Source organism: Sus scrofa, chromosome 14, assembly GCF_054392235.1.
Source record: "Sus scrofa isolate SSC_HxYL_T2T_F1_AM1 chromosome 14, Sscrofa_HxYL_maternal_Yorkshire_Landrace_v2.0, whole genome shotgun sequence".
In the NCBI taxonomy this organism is placed as follows: domain Eukaryota; kingdom Metazoa; phylum Chordata; class Mammalia; order Artiodactyla; family Suidae; genus Sus; species Sus scrofa.
In genome coordinates, this window is record NC_139396.1 from 97,371,275 (window position 1) to 97,397,160 (window position 25,886).

Genomic DNA, 25,886 nt, shown 5'->3' on the forward strand with positions numbered 1-25,886 from the left:
CTGCCGGGCTCTGTCTCTGGGAGGCCCGGGCAGATCTGCTGCTCCATTCACAGAAAGCCTTACCGGGGCTGCCACATTTTTAACTTTTCCAATCTTCTGGGGGAGGAGGGCGGGCTGTGGAGCCAGTGTGGGAAGGATGGCTGGGAAGGTAGTGCAACCACAGATGGAAACTTAGGAGAACTTTTCCCTCCATCTGGATCCAGGGTGGGGGAAGGGAGGTTCTGAATGTTTGTCTCACAGCAGGCCCAAAGGAATGAAGGGAGGGAGGTGGACGAGGGGGAGGCAGAGGCTGTGATCATGGCCCAGGTTGCCCACCCTGGACCGGTATCAGGAACCTCATGGTCCTGGCCCAATTGAGCCTCTTACCCTTACCTGGAGGGGTACACTTGTGACTGAAGTGGCTGTCAGCTGGGGCCGGGCCAGAGGTGCGGAGTCGGGGGGGGGACGGGACCCTTAGGCTTGCCACCAAAAACTCCCTGTGGTCTGGGCTGTACCGTGTCAGCAGCAACAGGTGCTTGTGCCCGCCCCCCAGCTCATCCCCCTTGCCCAACACAGACCCACCAAGGCCAGCCAATCACGTAATAAACATATATTTATAGATATACAATTTCAGAATTCTAATTCAAGAAATACAGCTTCTCAGGGGATCCATTAGGATCTACGTTCTTATTGCACATGGCTCAGCCCATCTAGGGACATCTACTGAGACCAGGTGGTCAGGGTGGTGGGCGCAGAGCACCGGGGCCACTGTGGGCAGGGCGCTCTCACCCACATCCAGTTCTGAGCATCTCTCTGGACTGGGGTGGCTGCTTCGTCACAGGGCAAGACCTTGTAAAAACCATGTTTGACATTTCTTAACCAAGCTTCCTTTCCCAGCAAGAATCCTATGTTGGGGACTTTTAAAAAAAGAGCTGAGAGAAGCTCTGGGAGGGTGGTTATCCCCTCCTGGCTGGCAGCTTGGGGTAGTAAGGCTTCGGAGGATGGCAGGCTCAGTGACACACTCACCGCCAGAGGAAAATTTGGGGAAAAAAAGGTAATTCCAAAAGGCCCAGTATAAACTGTGGGAATAAATAAAACCTCCCTCCCTTCCCCCTGGCAGCAACTGCTGTTTTGAGAAAAATCCTCATTTGACGGTGAAAGTAAGAAAATGGTTCAGGTGCATCCTTTGTCCAATGTGCAAGAGAAGGCCGGGTGGCGTCATGTCCATGGAGGGTAGAGACAGAGATGTCCATGGTCATGGACTTTTTTCAGGAGTTGGCTGCTGCCCCAGCGTCCTGGGCACCACCTGATTGAATCTTGGAGAAAAAGCCATCTAAAGTCCTTGCTCCACGACTTAGGAAAAACCAGTAGCAACAATGGGGCTGTGCCCTGGGGCACCTATAAGGCCAAACTGATTTAGGAACTAAAGGGGGCTGGTGGTCAGGCAGAACCTGGTCCCCCGCCAACCCTGCTGTTCTCTGTGGCTAGGGGTCAGAGGGCTCCTGGGCACCAGGCAAAGCGCCCACCTGAGCTGGCCAGAGCTTGGCGGGGTGGGGTGTGGGGGGGTGGTCTCATCCCTACAGGCCGTTTGGGGCCTCCACTGTGACTCCATACTAACCTGGCGCCTGGCCTTAGGAGGAATTTCTCCCCCTGCAGCCTGCTCCACACCCTGCCCCCGCCCCCAGCTTAACCATAAACCTGGCAACCTTCCAAGTTTTCCACAGATTTATACTGTCATGATTGCTGCTGCCATCAAAACCAGGCTGGGGTTGAGGGGACTGTTAAAAGCTAGGACCCGACTTTCCTTATGCTGTCAGCTATGGCTAATGTCTAGCCTTTGAAGGACCAGGCTACCTTCCCCAAGCTGTTTTCTAAAACAGGGAAGAAATTAACTGAACAACTTAACCAAATCCCTGCATAGTTTAAAAAGTAGGCTATATATATATATATCTCTTTATATATGCTATTTACATATAAATAGATATATACATATACACGCATCTATAAATTACATTCTATGGAGAGTTCGCTTTCATCTTCCTCTTTCTCCTTGGCCAACACCTCTGATTGCTTCCACTGAGGTGACTGGTGGTGGCTTCAGGGAGGGGGAAGAAAGGCAGCTGGGTGCCCCTTCCCCCAGCCCTTCCCATAGACATTTGCTGCAAGTTTTACATTCTACTTTCGTTGCCATGGTTTCTGTATCCTAGGAGAGAGCCGATGTGGAGCCTGAGCCTTTGCCATCCTTGGGAGGAAGGGAAGCAGCCCCGTGGCAGGTTTTCCTGTCTGTCCTAAGAGCTTTCTGCATTTACTGGGTGAGAGAGAGGGCAGTTGTGTGGCATTCGGCCTCCAATTCCATTTTAATTTTTTTTCTTGTTATGTCTTTCCTTAAACATACAGTCCATCACCTTGGCTCAGTGCACGTCACCAAAAATTCTCCAGGGATTTCATAGTCTGGGGAGGAGAGTGGTAACAGTTAGCTTGGCAGCATGTGCCCCGGAGTCTCTAACTCAGCCCACACTAACAGCCAGCTCCTTGGCCCTGTCCTGCCCATCTCAGCCCCGCCCCCACCGCCCCCTGCAGTCTCTTTTCCTCCCAGAGGCACTAGCCAGAAAGGCCTCAAAGTAGAGTCTGTAGCTGGACCGCCCCTGAGGGAACACAGACAGAGGAGGGGGTGGGCAGGGAACCAACACAAAAAAGAACCTTCACCGGCTCTGCCCACACTCTTCTGGGCTTAGTCCAAGCTGTCCCCTTTGGCAAATGCTGGGAACAGAGCCTGCTACCCACACACAAGCGTAAAGAAGCAGGAAGCCTGCTACCAGCACCTTTCATTTTTTCCCCACCCCTTCTGTGCTGAGGGCTCTCTGCTCAGCTCTGAACTCATGACCTTCTGTTTCCTTCCTCAGACCTCAGGTGAGACACCTGGGTGGGCCGGATGCCTGTGGCTTCCAGGCTTCCAGGTGCAGTGGCATTCAAAAGCACCTCTGATCCCACTAGACAAGGAGCAGCCTGGGGGTGTGCCCCCCCCCCTCGGCCTGCTGCCTGGCTGCCCCCCCTCTGGTTCCATTTCCTCTTGCCTAGAAGGACAGCGAAGAGGAAGGGCTCTTGATCCACTAGTTCCCCCATGGTTCAGGGGACGTGTGGGGCCTACTGCGGACCCAGCAATACTTGGTGGCCTTAATCCCAGGGCTCAGATTGATAGTCTGCTGTACTTGGGAACAGGCCATGGTGACTCGATGGCTGTAGACCAAGGAGGCATGAGTGGCCCTTAGCAGCAGCTTTGGGCTCCCCTTCCTCTCTGGCTCTTGGGCACCCCACAGCTCCAGAGTATGGAGTGCAGTGGGGTGGAAGAGTGCTAGAGGGTTGAGACAGACTATAGTTTCCCAGTGCACGCCAGAGCTGTCCCATCTTTGCACAGTGGAGGTCAAGCTGGGGACAGGGAAACTGTGCCATGATCACCAGGCTCCCTCCCTCCCTCCTCCTTCCACTCTCCTCTGCCTCATGACCAGGGCCGGAGCTGCCAGGAGTTGCAGGGCAGAGGCGGCCCTGGCTCATACTTGGACCTCGGTGGCACGGCTGGCCCAGGACTATCCATGCAGGGAGGCCTGCACCTCTGACAGTCGGTTACAGCTTGGGGTGCCCATCTTCTGTGCTTTGTGGTACATATCTGTGTCGCCAAAGTAGCGGGCCCGATACAGCAAGCCTTCCTCTGCAAAGCAATGGAGCAGGGTTAGGCTCACCCCTAAGGTGCTACAACACCTGCCTGGCCTGTGGGGGGACGGGGAAGGCAGTTCTAGGCCCAGGAGCTGGGGCAGAGCTGGCTTCCCTTTAGGGTAGACCCTGGACAAGGAAATATGGTCCCCCTTGGGAGCGGACTAGAGGCTCCTTTCTATGTAGTATAGTTGAGGCCAGCCAAGGAGAGAAAATGTCATCCTGGTCAGACCTCCCCGCTCCGGGTGCCAAAGATGGATCCAGATGCCCCATCAGTGGGTGGCCAAACGTGCTCCAATCTCCCTCTATACACTCACCCACGGCAAGCAAACAACGGGCTGACTGCAGTGATCTACGGCAAGTTGGAGGCAATCTCCAGGTGGCCCCTGGCTCCCATCCCCAGGGAAACATGGGGGTGGAGTCCAGCTCTTGGCTGGGACATGGCTGGCGCAGGGCAGCGCCAGGTGCTGGGCCCACACATCACTGGGTGAGCAGGGCTTTCTCCTTCCTTGCTCCAAGCTTTGCACCCCAAATACAGACACACACTCACTTTGCTGCTTTTCCTTCCAACAGTTGTTTCGGAGATTGGCAATATAGTCGTCTTCCACATTCCGTTCAACCATTTTGAGGCTGGAGCCTGTGTACTCTTCAGAGAATGTGTCTGCTACGTAGTAGACGACGTTCAGGTGGTCAGTGACCCGCTTGTGGACGTGGCCCACCGACCTGGACAGACATACACCAGGCACGAAGTGGGCTTGGGTCCCCAGGCCCTCAGGTCCTGACTGGGGTTTGCCAGAGGAGGTGCCATAGAGGCCACAGGAGTAGCTGCTTCCTTCCCGAACTAGAGCAGGAACTCCGCACTACCCCAGGGAGGGCCTGGAGAAAAGGCAGGGTATCCCTCCAGTACAAATGGCCCAGCCTACAGCAAGGCCCTGCTCAGGCTCACTGCTTACCACATGCTAACTGTGGCCTTTCTTGGGGGGAGGGGGTGCTGCTGAGGGAAGTCTGGATCCTGGAGTGAGTCCAGGCTTCACCTCTGACGAGCTATGTGACTTGAGATCCCTGTGCCTTCTTTTCCTCACTCATTCCTAGGCCAGTCGCATTGCTGAGGGCCTGCCTGGCTCCCCAAGAGCTCCCAGTCTAGAGTTACGAGGCTTAGGAACACAATGACAGGAGGAATTCCAAAGAATTGTACCCTTCCAGCTCTTGGATTCTTATCTTTCAGCTCCACCTGCAGGCTCTGGGAAAAACTTTAGCATGCAGACAGGAGTCAGTGCTTCAGTGAGCACAGCCCCTGCCTGCCTGCTGCTGCCTCTCAGCTCCCCAGCTGCAGAGAAAAAAGCTGGCATCAGGCCACAGAGCTGCTGCCCTGGCTGATGTGGGTCCAGTGGACCGACTCTGCCCCCTGCTGGTTGAGGGGGATCCTGCCAGGCTCCGAGGCAGAGCCTGGCCACTAGGTGGGGGCAGGGGCGCGGGGAGGGAGCTGATGCCTTAAAAGGTCAGATAACTTGCCCAAGTTCACCACTGGTGGTTAAGACCATATATTCATTCAACGAATGGTGTCAAGCATTTCTGATGAGCCTGGCACTTTATGTGTATACTCATTTAGTTTTCACAAGCAGGTAGATGCTATTTCCATTTTATAGATGAGGAAACCAAGGCTCAGAGAAGTTATGTAATTAGTCCAGGGTTCACAGCTGCTTAATTAGTAGAGGAGCCACTCTTACTCTTACTCTAAAGCCTCTGTTCTTGCCAGGGTCTCAAGGGCCCCCAATCAGATTGCAAGAGCAGAAGCTCTTAAGGCCAGTAGATAAAATGGGGAGAGTGTCACAAAGCCAATGAAATCATGCAAAATTGTGTGTGCCTGCAGTGTTCCAGGGAAAAGATCTGCAGGTTTCACTGTGTTTTCTTAAGAGACTGTGATCCTAAAAAGACCAAGAATCTGGAGTTCCCATTGTGGCTCAGTGGAAATGAGTCTGACTAGTATCCATGAGGACACAGGTTTGATCCCTGGCCTTGCTCAGCGGGTTAAGGATCTGGCGTTGCCATGAGCTGCGGTGTAGGTCACAAATGTAGACTGGATCTGGCGTTGTTGCGGCTGTGGCTCTGATTTCAATCCCTAGCCTGGGAACTTCCATATGCCACGAGTGCAGCCCTAAAAAGCCAAAAAAGTAAAAAAAAAAAAAAAAGGAATTCCAACAGAGAAAGTCTATTTTCTTGATTCTGAGCAGCTTTCTATGCTGGATTTCAATGGGATGGATTTCATGGGGCCTGAGACCCCATGTCTACCCACCACCCGTCTCGCCCCAGCTACAGATACTCACGGCCTCAGGCTCAGACTATAGGGTGGACTGGAGACCATAAGCTGGCTGAGAGCTGACACGAGGATCAGGATGAGGATGGGCATCAGCTGGACAAACACCCCCAGCCCACCCTGGAGGGAAAAGCCAATGGTCACCCAAGCTGGACCTGGGAGAAAGTGCAACGCTAGCTGCAATTGCCACCAGCTCCCCCAGCACAACCGAGCTCAGGTGGCAGGAGCCAGCTGCCATGCAGACAGGTCACAGTGCCACTCTCTCCCCCTCCCTCCCACAGGTCCCCCAAATACATAAGCTCCTCTACCTGCCAGCTTCCTGAGATAAAACAAAGCAGCAACTGGGGTTAAAAATGGGTGGGAGGCTGGCATATGTGTTTATTTGTGAGAGAATATTCCCCCAAATGAGCACAAGTGTCTGCCTCCAAAAGAATGGGTGGCAGGGCTGGAGGGAGACTTCCATTACATGTACTTTTTTTGATTTTTGAACCATATGACTATATTATCAATTTAAAGATTGCCAGTTAAGGAGTTCCCGTCGTGGCTCAGTGGTAACTAATCTGACTAGAATCCACAAGGACACAAGTTTGATCCCTGGCCTCACTCAGTGGGTTAAAGATCCTGGCATTGCTATGAGCAGACATGGCTCAGATCTGGTGTTGCTATGGCTGTGGTGTAGGCCGGTGGCTGTAGCACAGATTCAACCCCTAGCTTGGGAACCTCTATATGCCACAGGTGCGGCCCTAAAAAGTCAAAAAAAGTCAAAAAAAAAAAAATTTCCAGTTAAGAAATTATAAATAAAAATTAATAAATTTGTTCATTGTGTGATAATTTGTGACTTATAAACTCTTTTGGGAGATCCCATTGCGCGACAGAAATGAATCTGACTTGGAACCATGAAGTTGCGAGTCTGATCCCTGGCCTTGCTCAGTGGGTTAAGGATCCGGCATTGCCGTGAGCTGTGGTGTAGGTCACAGACATGGCTCAGATCTGGCATTGCTGTGACTGTGGTGTAGGCCAACAGCTGTAGCTCTGCTTGGACCCCAGCTTGGGAACCTCCACATGCCGTGGGTGCAGACCCCCCAAAAAACAAAAAAAAAAACACACAAAACTCTCTTTTATGCTAAATACACACAAAATAAGTTTAAAAAGTGAATAAATAAAAACAGGAGGCCACAATGACAGAGCTAAACGGAACCCCTCAGCCTGCCATAACTTTAAATGCTTTGCCATTGTCCACAGTATTTTAATCTTAACTGTTTTCATTTTGGTCAGCCAGCTATTCTTATGTGTAGCATTCAAAACAGGTTTGAGGCATTGTCTTCTTGTACATTTTTTGTACACATTTTTCAAGGGTGGTGAAAAGAAGCAAGAAGACCCAGCTCTATGTTGTCATCCTTTACAATTCTCTCATTGACTTTCCATTGCTTGGAAAATGTCACTTTGGCCTTAAGAACAAATGGACCTCACAAAGGCATTCACACTGGAACCTGTCTGCAGGGAGAGGAGTTTCTGCATGACATCTGATTACAGAGGCCTCAAACCCCTACTCCCTTTGGGGGTGATGTGGAGTGTGGCTCCCTCTGGGGTTGCTCAGAAGAATGCCAGGGGCACCAAGGGGGCTTCCAAGTGAGAACTGTGAGGGCAGTGCTGCTTCGGAACACTCAGCCAGGGATGTCACTACCCAGCCCAGGCCTCACCCACTTGGGTGGGACCAGGCACCCTCCCTGTCCTCCCCCCAGCACCCTCCTCACTCACGTCACCCTGGTTCTCCCTGCGGTCCTGCCTTTGATGGTATGCGTAGCGCATGCGGCCGTTGCTGTAGACATGGACGTTACCTGGGGGTCAGAGGCGCTGAGTCAGGAGTGGGGTTGCTGGGAAAGGGAGAGGCTGGCATCCAGTCTCCCAACATCACTACCAGGGAGACCTGGCTGTGGGAGTTGGGGGACTTACTAGATGGGAAGCCACCTCCAAAAAACATGTTGAAGAGGTCTTCAGGGGAGATGTCGGCCTCAAAGCCACGATGGAAGTCCCCATGCCCATGGCCCTGTCGGGCTGCCTGGCTCTTGTCATCACCGAACTGGTCATACTGCTTCCTTTTCTCTGGGTTGCTGAGTACTGCATACGCTGTGCCGATGGCTAGAAAGGAGGGAGAAAGGTCAGGTCTGAGGATGCTGGGGCTGCTAGTGGAGGCGCCTGTGGTGGTTGAGGGCTCGCTTCCTTCAGTACTCAAATAACGCTCTCGGGAGAAGTCCTTGGGGCCACTGGTAAACCTGGTCATTGGGCAAGGGTGAGTGAGTGAGAGTGTGTGTGTGTGTGTGTGTGTGTGTGTGTGTGCTGGGGGAGAGGGGGGTCTTGGGGGGAGGGCGAGGGGCGGGCATGCAGTAGTACCCCTAAGTGAATCTGGGTAGCCTGGGCTGGGTAGAGGATTAGTACACAGGCTCCTTACTCTCTACCCTATGACGACTCTCCAATTCTCCCTATGCCACAGGCCCTTTACAGGCATTATCCTCTTTACTCCTAACAGCGCATCTCCATTTTACCAATGAGAAAGCCGAGGCTCGGAGAGCTTAAGTGCAAGTTCACACAGGTCTCATGCTGTAGAGCCAGGAATCAAACCCAGGTGTGTCTTCAAGCCTGCTCACTGACTTTATGAAAAAAACCACCAAAACACCCCCTTCTCATTCCTCTCTCTTAAGGTGTCCAGTGGGATGGGGCAACCCTTTCTGGAATCTTGAAGTCATAGCAAGACACGGAGGCCAAACAAACACGGCATGTGTGTTGTAAACTGGAGAGCAGGAACTGCTGGGATGCCAAGTCCCCAGGTTCTCGTCAACACTCCACTGCTGGTAGTGTGGCCTGGGAAAGCCCTCTCTTCCCTAGGGTCCAGGTTCCAGCTGCTGTTCCTTGGCCCCAGTCTGCCCTCCACCCCCCATTAGAGCTCCCCAGGTGAGAAGCCTGTGCCCTGAAGGCCCTCTCTGGGGTCTTGCTCCTTCTGCAGTGGCCCACTATCTCAGAGGAGGAGATCAAAGCTGCATCTGCTTCAGAACCTGCAACCCCTGAGAAGAAAGAGAATGGCCCTCCTCCTCCTGTTCCAACAGGGCCCCAAGGCCAAGTGCAGCCTCTTAGCGCCGGTCCGGGCAGGCTGCAGGCAGAGGTCAGGGCTGGGGAAACATTAACCACCAGCTACCTTGCCTCCCCACTGCCATTCTCTTTCTCCCTCTGGGGCTGGTGGACAGGCAGTGGGGGAAGGGGGGGAATACCTGCAGACTGCCCCCCTGGAGACCAGCCCCACGCAGCCTGGAATGGAGCACCTGAGGTGGCCCAGGCAAGGCCCACCAGGATGGGGTCTGCTCTGCTACAGGCTTCCCACCTGGCTATGGTCACATTGCACAGCTCCCAGCTTGGGCTAGGTGGGGCTGGTCACCATGCTATTGCCCAGAGGGAAGTGAGCCTAAGATCCTAAAGGTCCCAGTGAGGACAAGGTGGGCATGAGAGAAGAGGCACCTGGGGGAGATAAGGAACATTATGTGGGCACAGAGTTGCCATGTGTGCCTGATATGTTCAAAGAAAAGATAAACTACTAAAGAGCAGCCTATGGTGTCAGCCAGAACTGAAGCACCCACCCTGGACCCAAGAGACCCTGAGGCCAGAGAGACTGCCACGTCCCCCACACAGGCCTAGGGTGTGTATGGTGCAAGGGGGAGACAGTGGGTGTAAACAGGCCAGGATGAGTTGGCTACAGCTGCTACTGCTAAGGAGCCCATCAAGCTCTAACCAGAGGCTGCCCAGCACAGGAAAAATCCCAGGACTTGCAAGTGCACAGGGTGAGCTGGGAGGCCTGCTTCTTTCTGCCCCTCAATCACCATGTGACCTTGGAAAAGCCATGAGTCTTATCTCGCCTCAGCTCCCCTCCTGTAACCCCGGAGGAATGAGGAGGAAGGGGAGGCAGGAGTGGTGCCACCTGTACTCTGACAGACTCTGCGAGGCTGGCAGTGGCTACTAGGACCTTCTGCCCAGGAAGCAGCTCCTGAGCTGGTAGGACTTGGGTCCAAAGCCACGTCTTGGCAAAGCCCCTTATTCCTTCCCTCCCAAGGACAGCTAAGAACACCCAAACACCAGGAAACCAGGGCCAGCTTACCTTTGAAAGCTTCGGTGGCGCCAGGCGCATGGTTCTTGTCTGGGTGGAACTTGAGGGCCAGTTTGCGGTAGGCCTTCTTCAGGTCCTCATCAGAAGCCCCTCTGCTCACCCCCAGGATCTCGTAGTAATCTTTACATTGCTTGACCCTGGGGGAGGGAGCAGAGTGTGGCAGGGAGCTCTATGCGGGCCCAGGCTGGGAGGTGAGGCAGGTGAAGAAAGAGCAGCGTGGGCACTCAGCTCTGGGCAGGCCCGGGGACCAGCAGTGGTGACAGCAAGAATACATTAGGGTCTAAGAGGGGGCAGTCGCTGTCTCTGCCAGGACAGGAACCATTTCCCTGTGCTAACAGCACCCTCACTGGAGGCAACCTCAGAAGGATCGCCCATGTCCACCAACCAGGGGCCTCTGCCCAAGGGTAGGTGTGTCCCTAGCTCTGCACTCCTGGATATGTGTGTCTCAAAGGGTAACAGATTCGGCAGCTGTTTGTTCACCCCATCACGGGGCCGTGAAGAGACACTGTTTCTCTTCCACTAATTCTTACTTCTGGGGCCTTGGAGACCCCCTGATTCCTGGCTTTTTCCAGGCTTTACCACCTCTCCACAATCAGTTTCTACTGCCTACAATGCCTGGCCTTGTCTGGTCAGAAAGATGTAGCTGTTGGGTTTTTTTGTTTTGCTTTTTAGAGCCGCACCCACGGCATATGGAAGTTCCCAGTCTAATCGAACTGTAGCTGCCGGCCTACACCACAACCACAGCAACGCTGGATCCAAGCCACGCCTGCGACCTGCACCACAGCTTACAGCAATGCCAGATCCTTAACCCACTGAGCGAGGCTAGGGGATCGAACCCACATCCTCATGGATTCTAGTCAGATTCTTTCCACTGCACCACAATGGGAGCTCCCTGGTCAGAAAAATGTAAATTTGGCATATGCTTTTATGGCAAACTATAGTCATGCTAGGTCACACACCAACTGAACCCCAGGCCTGAAGCTTGCTAATGTCTTCACTAGCAGCCAGGACCGTGTGGGAATGACCTCAGTGGCTAGTTGGTGGAGAGGCCCAGGGAGAAATGGGAACAAGAGGATCTACATCTCAGAAGCCTTGGCTGGACCGTCTCAGCCTGGTAGTGAGTTGCTCTGTGCAGGGCCTGCCCCAGCCTTGGAAGGAGAACCATCTGTCTCCACTCCAGCCTGTACAGGCTCTGGTTTGAAAAGGTCTTTGTTGGGGGCAGGGCCGTGGGTTGAGGGAATATCTGGAGGGGGAGACCAGGCCTCATCTGCGACAAACAGAGCTGTGTAAAGAGGCCCAGGGCCTGCTGGCAGCAGCAGAGGAAGCCAGCAGTGTCAGCGTTTGCAGCCTCTGCTGTGGGCTGTCTTGGCGGGAAGGGACAGTGGAGCCCTGATGCCCACACTATATTCTGGGGCCTGGGGAGCCTGACCACTTGGACCTCCTCCAGCCTCATGACCCTCCCTGGGTGAGGTGGATGAGTGGCTGCAGAATGCCTTCCTAGATCTGAACACGTCCCAGCACCACCAGGCTCCAGCCCCTGCCCACCCGGCCGGCCCAGCCCTCCACCTTTTCACGGCTGCTACTTGTTCTGCAGTGTAGCCTTTGGTGCTCTCTCCTCCTCCGGCTTCACCGTTGGCCGAGGGAGAGCTGGCCCCGCCTGCTTTCCTATGGGTCGCATGGGTTGCTTCTGTGGATTGGGGTTGGTCACCGGCAGATTGTGGTTTCTGGCTGAGAGACTCGATCAGGGCTGTGCAAAACAAGGAAACCATTCAGGGCTCCTGTTCCAGCAAGGCCATGTGCAACAGCTGAGGAACTGCCTGGCCCTGGGAGATCCCAGGACCCCTGCATCCCACCTACTGTTTTTCCTGACAAAGCCATGAGTTCCTTCCCTGAAGGCCTGTGGGGGGGCTGGTGGGACAGTCACCTGCTCTCTTAGCATCCACAGTTCTTAACATGTAGGTAATTTTTTTTTTCTTTTTTGGCCACACCCATGGTGGCGGCATATGGATGTTCCCCAGGTCAGGGATCAAATCCATCTGAGTGGCCTCAGAGATAATGCTAGATCCTTAACCCACTGTGCCACAGCGGGAACTCCTCATTGGTCATTTAAACTCAGCATAAAAATAAACTATTAACCCTTTAGGCTTTTTAAATTCCAAAGTAGTGTGTTTATCAGCCACCCTCTGTTAAGTGCCAAGATGTGCGAGTGCTCTGTAAGGGGGGGGTCCCACATAGCAGGACCATGAGTCAGTTAGCATTGGTCGGAAGGCCTTTGTTTAGCTGTGGAGAGACGTAGGGTAGGGATTCTGCCCCAGAGGCACTGGGGTGGTGGGAGACTCAGAATAAATGTCTGCTGTGCTCTCTGTTTATTGTTGTTCACCTTTCTCAAAGGGCTGGCCCTGCCAAATGTCCTATTTCAATGTTCAGTCTATACAGGGTCACAGTCATTCAAATCCAAGCCCCTGGTGCCTGTTGACTCAATGGGGAAAGGCCCATTTCTCTGGCAGGATTCCCCTGTGCCCACTTATTACAGGCACAATACCAGTTCCAAGACTCCCAGTCCTGCCAGGGCTCCCGCACCCTGGCAAACCACACATCTGGACCACTATAGGGACCAAAGACACCTCTGTGCCGAGGAAGGACAGCAGTACAGCCTGGATGGTCCCCAGCTTCCTTCAAATGTGCCAGGTGGTTGCTGGGCTCCAGGGCACTGTGCTGGGTGTACGTGTTGGTCTCATCAATAAGGTCTGGAGCTGGGCTCACCGGGAGCAGGGCACTGGGGCTCAAGTGGACCACTGTGTCCAGAGCCACCGCTGCCCTAGTTTGCAGTAAATCTGGCAGCAGGAGCCCCTTCCATCACAGTTGTTCCAAGAATAGAAGAGAAGTTCATTCACAAAGACCGAAGTTTCAAATCTCCGCTTGGCCACTTCCTAACACTTTCATCCTGGATGGTCTGTGAAATTCCTCTGAATCTCGGTTTCCTCACAGTGGGGGATGAGGATGAAATGAGATGTGTTTAAGCCCCTGGCACAGAGGCTGATAGAAAGTAAAAGTCTGAAATGAGGAGCTGCTAATACTGTGACCTGGGCTGATGAACCAGCTGGCCAGGGAGGTGTGGGGACCCAAGGTGGAGGGCTCCAAGTCTTAGGAAGGCAAAATCTCAGCACCTAGCAGGCTCTGGACATAGTTGTAGCCATGAGATTTCAGACTGTCTCCGACCTCAGTTCTGTGCCAGGCACCAAGGAAATGGCAAAGGAAAAACTAACAGATGAAGTGATGCTAATCAAGATGGGACTGAGGGAGGAGCTGCTTGCTGCTTTCCTAGAAAGGGGCTTTAAAGAAGTTCTTATTTGGCATTCTCCCAACCAGGAGATGGAATGGTCTCTCTCTAGTACCTTTCAGGGCAGGTTCTGGAAGCTTTTTGGACAGTTACATGGAATCAGCCCTTTTAATTTCCCTATACTACAGAGAGTCAGAAGGGGAACGGATGTGCTCTGGGTCACATAGAAGGTTTTTCTGTTTGAGCTGGCAATTCAAGATTTCTTTCTTTCTTCCTTTTTTTTTTTTTTTTTTTTTTTTGCTTTTTAGGGCCACACCTGCGGCACATGGAGGTTCCCAGGCCAGGGCCTAATTGGAGCTACAGCTGCACACCACAGCCCCAGCAACACAGGATCTGAGCCTCGTCTGTGACCTATACCACAGCTCACAGCAATGCCAGATCTTTAACCCACTGAGTGACGCCAGGGATCAAACCAACCCACAACCTCATGGTTCCTAGTCGGATTTGTTTCCACTGTGCCATGACAGGAACTCCCAAGATTTCTTTTTTTAATTTTTTTTTTCTCCACACCTGTGGCATGCAGAAGTTCCCAGGCCAAGGATCAAACCCACACCACAATACAACCTGAGCCCCTACAGTGACAACACTGGATCCTTAACCTGCTGAGCCACCAGGGAACTCTGGCAATTAGATTTCTGGCTGCTGACAATTAAGTCTCTTTTGTGTCCAGGACACCCTCTCTGCCAGGCCCATGGGATGTGACTGCTTCATTGTGACTCACTGTTACATCCCTCATGGCGCAGTGGCAGATATGAAGGCTGGAGGGTCAGACTGCCCAGGTTCAAGTGTGGCTCTGCCACTTGCTAGCAGCCATATCAGACAACTTACTTTCTCCATATAAAACTGTATCTCCTTCAAGAGGGTTGAAAGAGTAAATGAGTAAATGCCTACAAAGGACTGAGTAAATATTGTCTTCTGTTACTGTTACTTTACCTCCAGGCTCCCGAGGTAACTGCAGTGCTTAAAGTCAGTCCAGGAAAGGGAGGGAGGAGTAGGGAAGAAGCCTGAGAGTGGGGCCAGACAATCTGGTTCCTTTGTTTACTAGCCATGTGGTCTTGTCGGGTTACCTAATTCCTCAATGAAGACATGATCCCTGCCCTCACACAGTGGTTCTGGGGGTAAATAAGATTCAGCAAATTAAGATAAATGGAAGGCCTGAGCACACAGTGGGGCTCGGAAAGGTTGACTAATTTGAAAGGGTAGTGCCAGTATGGGAATACCTCTCACCTCCTAGATTCTTTTTTGGTTTTTTTTTCTTTTTTTGGTCTTTTTAGGGCTGCACTCGCAGCATATGGAAGTTCCCAGGCTAGCTGTCAAATCGGAGCTACAGCTGCCGGCCTACGCCACAGCCACAGCAACACAGGATTCAAGCCAAGTCTGCAACCCACAGCACAACTCGCAGCAATGCTGGATCCTTAACCCACTGAGCAGGGCCAGGGACCCTCATGGATACTAACCGGGTTTGTTACCACTGAGCCACAACGGGAACTCCCACAGATTCTGAATGCCAAACTCTCTTGGTTAGCAACCTTCCCTTCTCCTGTGTGCTGCCTTTTCCGACTTAGCCTGGACCTCAGAGCCACCCACTTCACAGAACTTTGGGCAGCCTTTGGCAGGAACCTGAAGTTTGAAACAGCCTGAAATGTCACTCACAGATGCTCCTCAGTCCAAAGCCTGCTGAGTGCTGAGACTTTACTTTTTGAAGCCCTGGAGCTCCTCAGCCCCCCACCTTGGTCCCCTCACCTCCCTGGCCAGCCTGTTCCCATGGATAGCCAGTTCATCAGCCCAGATCATGTATCAACAGCTACTCACTCTGAACTCTGTGTCTCTCTCTTGCCAGATGCTTCCACAGAACCTGAGGCAGCCAAGCTGACCTGTTTTTTATGTTGTTGTTCCTGGGCCAGGGATCGAACCCAAGCCACAGCAGTGACAACACCAAATGCTTAACCACTAGGCCACCAACCCCTTCTTTGTACACTGGAGAAACCAAAGCCTGCAGATCCTTTCATCACCCCCCTCCCCCGGAAAATTCAGCCCCACCCACCACTGTCACCAGGCCTGAAGGGAAGCCAATGGCTAGGCTGCAGGAGCTAGCTAGGAACCCTCAGAAGGGACTGACTGGCTCCATTAACCCTGCCCTGTGACTTCCCAGCTCAGGGCCCCGCTCCTGCTCCAGCCCTGGTGCCTCCCCAACCTACCTTTTGTAGCAGAGTTTCAGGTCCCCTCACATCCTCTCACTGTGAGGTCCCTCGGCCCTTCAAGGCTTCTCAGCGCCCCCTCTTACCCCTAACTCTCCTGTGTCCTTCTACTTCTCTAAGACCAATCCTCCACCCGTGCTCCATCCTTCCCCCTTCACTCTGCAACTTGTCCTTTTCCCGTGGCCTCCACAGCAACTGACAGAGCTGTTCACCACCTCCCTGACCCACAGCTCCATGGCCACCTGTCTGCTGCCCTCTCCTAGCACTGCTTCTTCCTGTTGCTGCTTCCTCTGTCTCTGCCCACTGGCTACGGGCAGAGGCAGCCTATGGTTATGCCTGTAGCAACCTCTGCTACACGTTTCACACTTTGCCACAGTGACCTTCAGCCAGGTCATAACTCCAGTGAGCTCCATCCAACTGGTGAAGGAGACTTTAGGCTGGAACCTGGAGCGCTGTCCTAAGCTCCACGCTACAGATTCCTTAGAACATTCCCCTATACCGTGCATACTGCCCACCACTTCCTACCCATGTTTTTAAAAATTTTTAAATGATTTTTATTTTTGGAGTTTCCATCCTGGCTTAGCAGTTAACAAACCTGACTAGCATCCAGGAGGCTGTAGGTTCAATCTCTGGCCTTGCTCAGTGGGTTAAGGATCTGGCGTTGCCGTGAGCTGTGGTGTAGGTCACAGATGTGGCTTGGATCCTGCATTGCTGTGGCTGTTTCTGTGGCGTAGGCCAGTGGCTACTGCTCCGATTTGACACCTGGGAATCTCCATATGTCACAGGTAAGGTCCTAAAAAGACCAAAAAAAAAAAATTTTTTTTAAAAATTCTTTCCATTATAGCTGGTTTAGTGTTCTGTCAATTTTCTACTGTACAACAAAGTGACCCAGTCACATATACATATATACACTCTTTTTCTCACATTATCCTCTACCATGCTCCATCATAAGTAACCAGATACAGTTCCCAGTGCTATAAAGTAGGATCTCATTGCTTCTCCATTCCAAAGGCAATAGTTTGCATCTATCAACCCCAGACTCCCGGTCCATTCCACCCCCTCCCCCTCCCCCTCGGCAACCACGAGTCTGTGCTCCAAGTCCCTGAGTCTCTTTTCTGTGGAAAGATTTATTTGTGCCGTATATCAGATTCCAGATATAAGTGATTTCATATTTCCACTGATGTTCTTTAGCCTTGGTTTCTTCCTGGTCACACAGGCTTGGATTCTGAATCCCCATTTCTCCTCAGCATCCTTCTCTCACAGAAGGCTTGGTACCTCCCTTCCAAGGACTTTACCCTGATCCATGTTGCCTTATTTCAGGCCTTTATAACTCCTAACCTACTCAATGCAATTGTCTCTCAACTGGTTTCTGCCTTGAGTCTCTCTTCCCACTCATTAACCCTTTATGGTGTTCTTTTAAGAAGTACCCTTGGAGTTCCCATCATGGCACAGCGGAAACGAATCTGACTAGGAACCATGAGGTTGCGGATTCGATCCCTGGCCTCGCTCAGTGGGTTAAGGCTCTGGTGTTGCCATGAGCTGTGGTGTACGTTGCAAATGCAGCTCGGATCCCTCGTTGCTGTGCCTCTGGCGTAGGCTGGTGGCTATAGCTCCGATTGACCCATAGCCTGGAAACATCCATGTGCCTCGGGTGCAGCCCTACAAAAATAAAAGCACCCTTGTCTTCCTCCTACTATAAAATATTTCAATAGCTGTTTTTTTGTTGTTGTTTTTTTGTTTTGCTTTTCAGGGCTGCACCCAAGGCATATGGAGGTTCCCAGGCTAGGGGTCGATTTGGAGCTGCAACCCCTGGTCTACGCCACAGCCATAGCAATGCCAGATCCAAACCAAGTTTGCAACTTGCATCACAACTCACAGCAACACCACTGACAAAGGCCAAAGATCAAACCCGCAACCTCATGATTACTAGTCAGATTCGTTTCCACTGAGCCAGAATGGGAACTCCTCAATAGTGTTTGTTTTTTCTTTCTTGTTTTTTTTTTTTAAACTAACTACAGAATAACGTGGAAGTAAATATCCTGGCCTGGCAGGAAAGGATTTCCAAAATCTTTTCCCATTCTATTTTCCAACCAAAATACTCGCTATACTCACCTCCACAGTCTCCAAATATTCCTACACCCGATCCCTTCCCCTATACCTCTTAGAACCTCCAGCCCTCAAGTCTTTGTCCTCGAGGCCTGTTTCAAGTGTCCTACCTTCCTCCAAAGTGTAGTTCAAATGCAGCCTCCTGTCCTATTCCCTGAAGCCTCTCCTCACCGTGATCTACCACTATTATTATTATTTTCTCCTTTGGACACCCCACAGCATGTGGAGTTCCCAGGCCAGGGATAAGGTTTGAGCCACAGTTGTGATCTATGCCACAGTTGTAGCAACCCTGGATCCTTAACCTGCTGTGCTGGGCCGGGGATTGAACCTGTGTCCCAGCACTCCAGAGATGCTGACAATCCATTGAGCCATAGCAGGAACTCAAGCTCTACCATTATTTTAATGTCATGTTACTGTTTATAATTTATCCTCCATGCCTCCTACCCCTAGTACTCAACTCCACCTCACCAGACTGACTTCATGGAGGGCGGGGACTGGATTTTTTTTTATGTCCATCTTCAAGTCCTCAGCATCTAACACTGTGCTTCATTTTTATTTAATCCTAGTTCTTGTTTTATGGTTTGCAATATTATTTTTTCTTAACTCTGTCTTCTTCACTAACTCATAAGCTCCTTAAGGTGAACGATCATGTCTTACCAATCCTGCTACATACAACCACTTAGCACTGAGCGGAGACTTTGCAAACAAAGCAAAACAATTGAGTCTGATACATTAAATGACATCTGGAATGATCTCAAACTTCAAACATCAAGTGTAGACAACTACCTGGTATTTTTTAACCTACGTTTCCTCATCTCAAGCTCAAATTACACCCCCATGTTCTTGCCAGCTCAGAGCAGGGCTATAGACGGCATATGGTAAAGTTCACAGAGAAGCATGAGGCATACGGTCTTTCCAGAATAACACAACTATGACAAACGTGCAGCAGGTCACTCTTCTGCCTGAACAAATTCAAGTACTTATGCCCCAGGAAGGACACTCATCCAAGCACCTGAATCGGGCCAGGAGGCCTACTGACAGAAAAGCTCCACGGACCATGTCATTACCATCCTTTTTTGGCTGTCTTGTTTCTGAACCCCCAGAGGTATCAGAGTCAGACAGAACTCTGAGAACCGGACCCCCAAACTTAAATGGAGGGCTCCCCGCTTACATTGTGTGATTTCGTAGAAAAGCTCCTCGAGCAGGTTACCTCAGGAGTCCCAGAAAATATACTGAAACTTTCTCTAAGACAAATAGGTCAAAGATCATCCTGCAGAGTCAGGAGAGAGGAAAATTCAGGCATTTCAGGCTGCCTCTCTTCTGCCAGCATTCCCTTTTCTCAATTTCATAATGTGGGCAGAGAAGGTGAGAAGGCTGACTTCTGCTTTTCAGTTTCATTTCATTCCTTTATTAAACATGTATAGAGTCAGGGAACTTTCCAGCTTCTAACTGTGTAAACCTGGGCAAGTCCCTGGCCTCTGAGGTGTTTCCTCACCTCTAAAACAAAGATAATGATCTTTGCTCTGCCTCCCTGATAGGACAGGCTGAAGAGAGAAAATGAATTCAGAAGAGCTCTCTAATCTGAAAAGCCCTATGGTTAAGATTGTTATTCACATTATCTGAGCCAATCCTCTAATATTCCGGATGAGGAAACCCAAGCTCAGAAAGATCACATGGTGGCAGTCAGAACAAGAACCCAGGTCTTCTGACTCTGAGTACCTGCTATAGGCCAGTTTACTAAGTGGTAACTGCAGGCCCAAACCCTGTATCTTTAATGGACTCTTTTTTCTCTCCAGCATGTATGAAGAAAAACTCCACTTAAGACTTAGGTTAAAGAAAAAGGGGGAGGGGGGGTTTCTGGGTAAAGTGAGAAGATGAGTAGTACAGACAACCTCACTATTCCCTCTCTAGTTTGGAAACCTCAGTCCAGGGCCACTTAACAGCCCGGAAACCTCAGTGGGCACATGACTGGCCACTGATGGACTCTTGGGGACAAGGGTGGGAGAGGGTGGCTGAGGACAGTGCTCCAAATCTTGCAGGTGGGAGAAGAGGCTCCAGGAGGGAGTGAGGGGCCCAGTGTTGAAACCATGTACCAGACCCTAAATCTTTGTGTTCTGAAGTAAAAGGCCTTTCCTTTAGCCTCACCTCAGTCTCCAAAGGCTGATTCAATGCGTAATGATTAGGAAATATTGTTACAGCCAAAAACTAGTTAAAACAGTCCATTACGTGATGTTCTGCTGTGGCCCACTAACGTATTACTAATATTTACTTTCTAGTTACAGTTATATTGCATCTAGTGTTTTCTTTTGTAATTGAAACACTCCCTAACACCCCTTCCCAGTAAGCAATCTTCATTCCAGAGGGAAGGGCAAGGAACGATAACTCTGAGGACAACTAGAAATCATCACCGGACCCACTGACACCAGCCTTGACAACTCTGAAATGACCTATGGATGAAGACTAATATGGACACCTTAATCAATAACCCTGACTTCTGGGCTAAAGCCATAAAATCCCTTGCCATCCCCTCTCAGGTCAGGAGATAGTTCTGAGGCATTAGGCTGCTGTGTCCTCCTTTGCCTGGCAAAGCAATAAAGCTGTTCTTTCTCTTCCTCAAAACTCTGTCTCCTGTCTCCAAGACTTAACTGGTGCAGGTGTACAGAGGCCGCATTTTCAGCCACAGTCACAGGGCAGACTGTGTGGAATGGGAAGAAGGTAGGCTCTCGTTTGGGGAGGGTGATCCCTGGCCCTCCCCGGGTGAGAAAATATGGAGACGCTTTTTCAGGCCGATCGAAGGTCGGAAGTCCTCTTTCCCTCTCTAGAACCTATTCTCTCCGTCAGAGGAGTTGTTTATTTTCCTAAACTATAATATTTCCCAAACCGGCAACTGGCTCCCAGCCACCGAATGGCCCCTTGGGAAAAGTAGTTCAATTTCGCTTCCAGGTAAGTTCCTTTCGTCCCACCTGCCAGCGCCTCTCATTCTTGGGAACTCCAAATCTCAGAGGGGTCCGCAAGCCCCAGGAAAGCTGACGTCGCTGTGGCCCCTCTCATTAGGTGTCCAGCATCCCAGAGAAGTGGGAGAGCCGAACACTACACCTCCCAGCGGCCACCGCGCGTCTCAGTACGCAGGCGTAGCCGCGCCTCGCCACCCCTCCCCCTCCTCCAACTGATCCCGTCGGTCCGTTCCCATATTCCCCCCATCAGTTCTAATGTCCCCTCTGTGTCTCCGGCACCTCACACTCACCGCGAACTCGCGGGGTCGGGTACAGCCGCTGCGCCTTCTCCAGGAAGCGGAGCGCCCTGTCATGCTGGTTGCTCTGGATGGCCTTGAGGGCGATGCTAATACAGCGCTCGGCTTCATCCTTGTTAGATTCCATGGCGGAACCAGAGCGCGGAACCAGGGAGGGGGAGGCCGGGGAGCGAAAGGCTGAGCCAGCTGCTGGCGCGTCTCGGGGCAGGCTGTCGCAGGATGGTGACGTAACCCTCTGCCCCCTCCTTTTCCGAGATTAGTGCGAGATTTTGAGCGAAGGAGGAAGTGCTACCGTATGTCTTCTAAGAGGGGGACGTGTAGCAGAAGCGCTAAGTGTGCACAACCACATTCCTGGAGCCCAAAGGAGTCGTATTCAGAGGTCTTCAAGTATTGTATTTTTGCATGTTCTTGGTAGTAACTCTGTGTATTTGAGATGAAGGTGGCTTATTTATTTATTCATTCAGCGGATATTTATTGAATACCCGCTATTTGCCATGCTAAGTACAAGGCAGCGGTGAAAAAACAAAGCCCTTGCCCTCAGGGAGCTTACCTTCCAGTGTGTGTAGCCGGGTGGGGAGACATCCAATAAAGAGATAGAGTCCAAGCGTGATAAATGCTATGAAGAAAAAAAAAGACAATATAAAGAAATAAAGAGATTGAGAGTGGAAGGTGCAAAATAGCCTGATCAGATAAATCTTCTCCCAGAAGCGGTTATTTTAATAGAAATCTGAATTCAAGAAAGAGAGAATAGGTATTCCAGGTGTTAAGTCACCTGGAAGAAAGGTGGCCCAGGCAGAAGGAAAAGCAAATGCACCACAGCTCACGGCAACGCTGGATCCTTAACCCACTGAGCGAGGCCAGGGATTGATGGAACCCGAATTCTCATGGATAGTAGTTGGGATTATTACCACTGAGCCACAATGGGAACTCCTAAGAATCCATTTTGGCTTAAGCCAATTTGTGATCTGAGCCTGGCTGCAATGCTGGCCCTTGAACAGGTCTCAGTCATTAAAGATCTTAAGGGAGGGAATGAAGAAACTGGGGAGGATTAGTCAAGGAAAAAATGGTGCAGCCTTGGGGTAGGGTCCTGGTTTTGAAACCCTGTATAAGATCTTGAGTCCTTGGAGTTCCCGTTGTGGCTCAGTGGTTAACGAATCCAACTAGGAACCATGAGGTTGCGGGTTTGATCCCTGGCCTTGCTCCGTGGGTTAAGGATCTGGCGTTGCCTTGAGCTGTGGTGTGTGTCGCAGACGCAGCTCGGATCCCGCATTGCTGTGGCTGTGGTGTAGGCCAGCAGCTACAGCTCCGATTCGACCCCTAGCCTGGGAACCTCCATATGCCATGGGAGTGGCCCAAGAAATGGCAAAAAGAAAAAAAAAAAAAAAAAAATCTTAAGTCCTTGTGTTTTGAAGGAAAAGACTTTTCCTTTAGCCTTGGTCTTAAAAGGCTAACACAAGAGTTAATGATTAAGGGAGTTCCCATCATGGCTCAGTGGTTAAAGAATCCAGCTAGTATCCATGAGGACATGGGTTCAACCCCTGACCCCGTTCAGTGGGTTAAAAATCTGGCGTTGCTGTGAGCTGTGGTCGCAGACATGGCTCGGATCGCACGTTGTTGTGGCTGTGGTGTAGGCCTACAGCACCTATTCGATCCCTAGCCTGGGAACCTCCACATGCTGTGGGTATGGCCCTAAAATGACAAAAGAGAAAAAAAAGAGTCAATGATTAGGAAATATTATTATAGATAAAAACTAGTTAAAATAGTCTCCATGATGTCATGCCCTGCCTTGGCCCACACACTTACTCTTAACTAGCTTTTCACAAAGGATCTAGTCCTTGCTTAATTGCTTTCTTTTACTAACGGTTACTTTTTAGTTAGAGTTATATTGCATTTAGTGTTCTTTTTTGTAATTGGAACACCCCCCACCACCCCTTCCCTGTAAGCAATCTTCATTCCAGAGGGAAGGGCAAGGAACCATCATAACCCCAAAGACAGCAAGAAAGCCACCACCAGACTGACACCCGCCTTGACCACTCTAAAATGATCCATAGAGGGAGAAGACTGGGGAGTTCCTGTCGTGGCGCAGTGGTTAACGAATCCGACTAGGAACCATGAGGTTGCGGGTTCGGTCCCTGCCCTTGCTCAGTGGGTTAAGGATCCGGTGTTGCCGTGAGCTGTGGTGTAGGTTGCAGACAAGGCTCAGATCCCGCGTTGCTGTGGCTCTGGCGCAGGCTGGCGGCTACAGCTCCGATTAGACCCCTAGCCTGGGAACCTTCATATGCTGCGGGAGTGGCCCAAAGAAATAGCAAAAAGACAAAAAAAAAAAAAAAAAAAAAAAAGAGGGAGAAGACTGTAGATACCTTAATCTTTCGGGCTAAACCTATAAGATCCTTTCTATCCCCTCTCAAGGGAGGACACAGTTTTGAGGTGTTAGCCTGCTGTGGCCTCCTTTGCCTGGCAGAACAATAAAGCTGTTCATTCTGCTTCACCCAAAACTGTCTCTGAGACTTAATTGATGCTGGTGTACAGAGGCCACCTTTCTGCTAGTTCCTCAAGAAGGAAGGATTTATTACTTGTTAAGGAGAAAACCGGGGACCTTTTCCAAAGCAATGTCTCCCCAAAACACAAAATTGGGGAAGTTTTAAGCTAAGGGTACATGTATATTCATGACAAGGCTTGAGCAGAGAATTCAGCATAAAATTGGGGCAAAGGTCAATTGAATCCAAGCTTTAGTTCACTGAACTCAGGAGAGTCAATACCATCATTCCATCCTCCATCTGGGTGGGGGCCTTAATTCCTAAAGAACTCAAAGATATATTAATTTATATATCCCTTAAGGAACTGTAGCTGAATCCTTAACCCACTGAGTGAGGCCAGGGATCAAACCCTCATGCTCACAGGCACTATGTCAGCTGCTTAACCCACTGAGCCACAGTGGGAATTCCAAACCCATTGTCTTTTAATTAAAATCACACACCTGGTCTTAGGACTTACTGAAATTCTTGTTTTATGTCTCAGCACAGAAGGAGTTCAGCGAGAGTCAAAGTGAGAGGTAAGAAGTAGATTTAAAAAAAAAATTATTATAGTTGATTCACAGTGTTTGGTCAACTTCTGCTGTACAGCAAAGTGACCCAGGTATGGATATATTCTTTTTCTCATCATCTTCTATCATGTTCCATCATAAGTGATTAGATATAGTTTCCCTGTGCTATACAGCAGGAAGTCATTGCTTATCCACTCCAAATACAATAGTTTGCATCTGCTAACCCCAAACTCCCAGTCCATCCCTCTCCCTCCCCCTCCCCTCAGCAACCACAAGTGTGTTCTCTATGTCCATGAGTTTGTTTCTTTTCTACAGATAGATCCATTTGTGCCATATATTAGATTCCACATGTAAGTGATATCATATTGTATTTGTCTTTCTCTTTCTTATAGTATAAGAAGTAGACTTATTGAGAGAGATAGTGTGGGCCATCTCAGAAGGTGAGAGATGCCGAAATATGGGAATTGGTGTTTTTAGGCTGGGTAACTTCATAGGCTAATGAGTGGGAGGATTATTTCAACAATTTTGGGGAAGGGGCAGAACTCCCAGGAATTGGGTCATTGTGCACTCTGGGGCTTTTATGGTCAGCCTCAGAACCGTCATGGCACCTGTGAATGTGTCATTTAGCTAATGTATTACAATGAGCATATAATGAGGCTCAAGGTCCACCAGAAGTAGAACTTCCTGCCATCTTGGACCTAGTTGGTTATAACCACTTTTCACTTATCCGCAATGGCTGTGTCACTCTTTGAGGGTTGCGCTCTGCTCTCTTCCCTCCTGTTTCATTGTGACTCCAAGCTGGCCTGTGGAGAATATCCTGGAGGTGAAGAGTCAGCCCCTCCCTAGTAAGACAGCCCTATGCTTAGAGAAAATTGAGGTCTCCACCAATTGATGGGTCCTTCGTCTCTGTTATAGGATTCACATTGGGATACATTTCGCATAGCCTCTCTGAGGTTTGTTGATCTGGGGCTACTAGATAGTCCCCTCTCCTGCTAAGTGTCGCTTCCATTTCCTGAGTGTCACAAGGCCCCTCTTCTCCAGCTGACCTCAGGTGCTTCACTTTGTAAGGAGGGTGCTCAAGTGTAAAAGAAGGCCTGTAATTTGTTGTGTTACAGAACTGGACTGTGACTGCTCAGCTACTGGCTGGTAAGCCCATCTCTTCTTTCCCACAATGCAAATAAATGACAAAATCTTATTTACTTTTTGGGTCTGTTCTTAGTAGTTTGGTTTAGATGGGCGGGTCTGGAGTGGTAAGGATCAGAAGGGGTGGGTGGGAGAGTGTGTGGTAGTGAAACCAAAATGCCTATGACTCAGCCAAAACCCAGATTGGGAATTGAACCCTTTTTTACAAATTAGGATTGCTTGCCTGGCGTCTGGACTTCCTGAGACTCAGGTTCTTTGTGTTTCAGAAAATAAGGAATTCAGCGAGAAACAAAGTGATAGACAAGAAATAGATGTATGAATATAGGACACTTGCGAGAGATACAAGCAGGCAGGCAAGGAGGCTCTGCCCCAGGATTAGGCGGGCTTCATTTTTACAATCCAAGGAAAGTGGGGAGCGGGAAAAGACCACCTTCTTCCTCACGCTTCAAGTAGACATCAGGTTTATATCATTAGCTCCTCCTTCGTATTGGGTAAGAGTATTTCACCCTCTGAGGTGAAAGTAGGACTGTCACGGTGCTTACTCAAATCAGCAGAAGGGTGGTAAACATATGCTAAAATATGTGTTTTTTTTTTTTCCCTCCCTTTTCTAGGGCCGCTCCCTCGGCATATGGAGGTTCCCAGGTTAGGGGTTGAA

The 25,886-nt window shown here is 50.5% G+C and overlaps 1 protein-coding gene across 6 annotated transcripts; it reads right to left on the reverse strand.

Annotated features, from left to right (window-relative positions):
• Window positions 1–574: 574 nt before the first annotated feature.
• Window positions 575–21,194, reverse strand: DNAJB12 (DnaJ heat shock protein family (Hsp40) member B12). 6 transcript variants are annotated; one of them, XM_005671091.3, is made up of 9 exons: window positions 21,040–21,194; window positions 11,718–11,898; window positions 10,143–10,288; window positions 7,955–8,140; window positions 7,760–7,839; window positions 6,012–6,121; window positions 4,238–4,410; window positions 3,588–3,685; window positions 575–2,430 (listed from the first exon to the last, which is right to left on the reverse strand). In XM_005671091.3, exons 1-9 carry the CDS (start codon window positions 21,170–21,172, stop codon window positions 2,401–2,403), a joined length of 1,137 nt encoding a protein of 378 aa, XP_005671148.2. In that variant the 5' UTR covers window positions 21,173–21,194; the 3' UTR covers window positions 575–2,400. The 6 variants fall into 6 exon arrangements, 4 of the variants coding, with proteins under 4 accessions (XP_005671148.2, XP_005671149.2, XP_001924354.2 ...); XM_005671092.2 differs by having other exon boundaries at window positions 3,540–3,685; XM_001924319.5 differs by having other exon boundaries at window positions 3,534–3,685.
• Window positions 21,195–25,886: the final 4,692 nt, after the last annotated feature.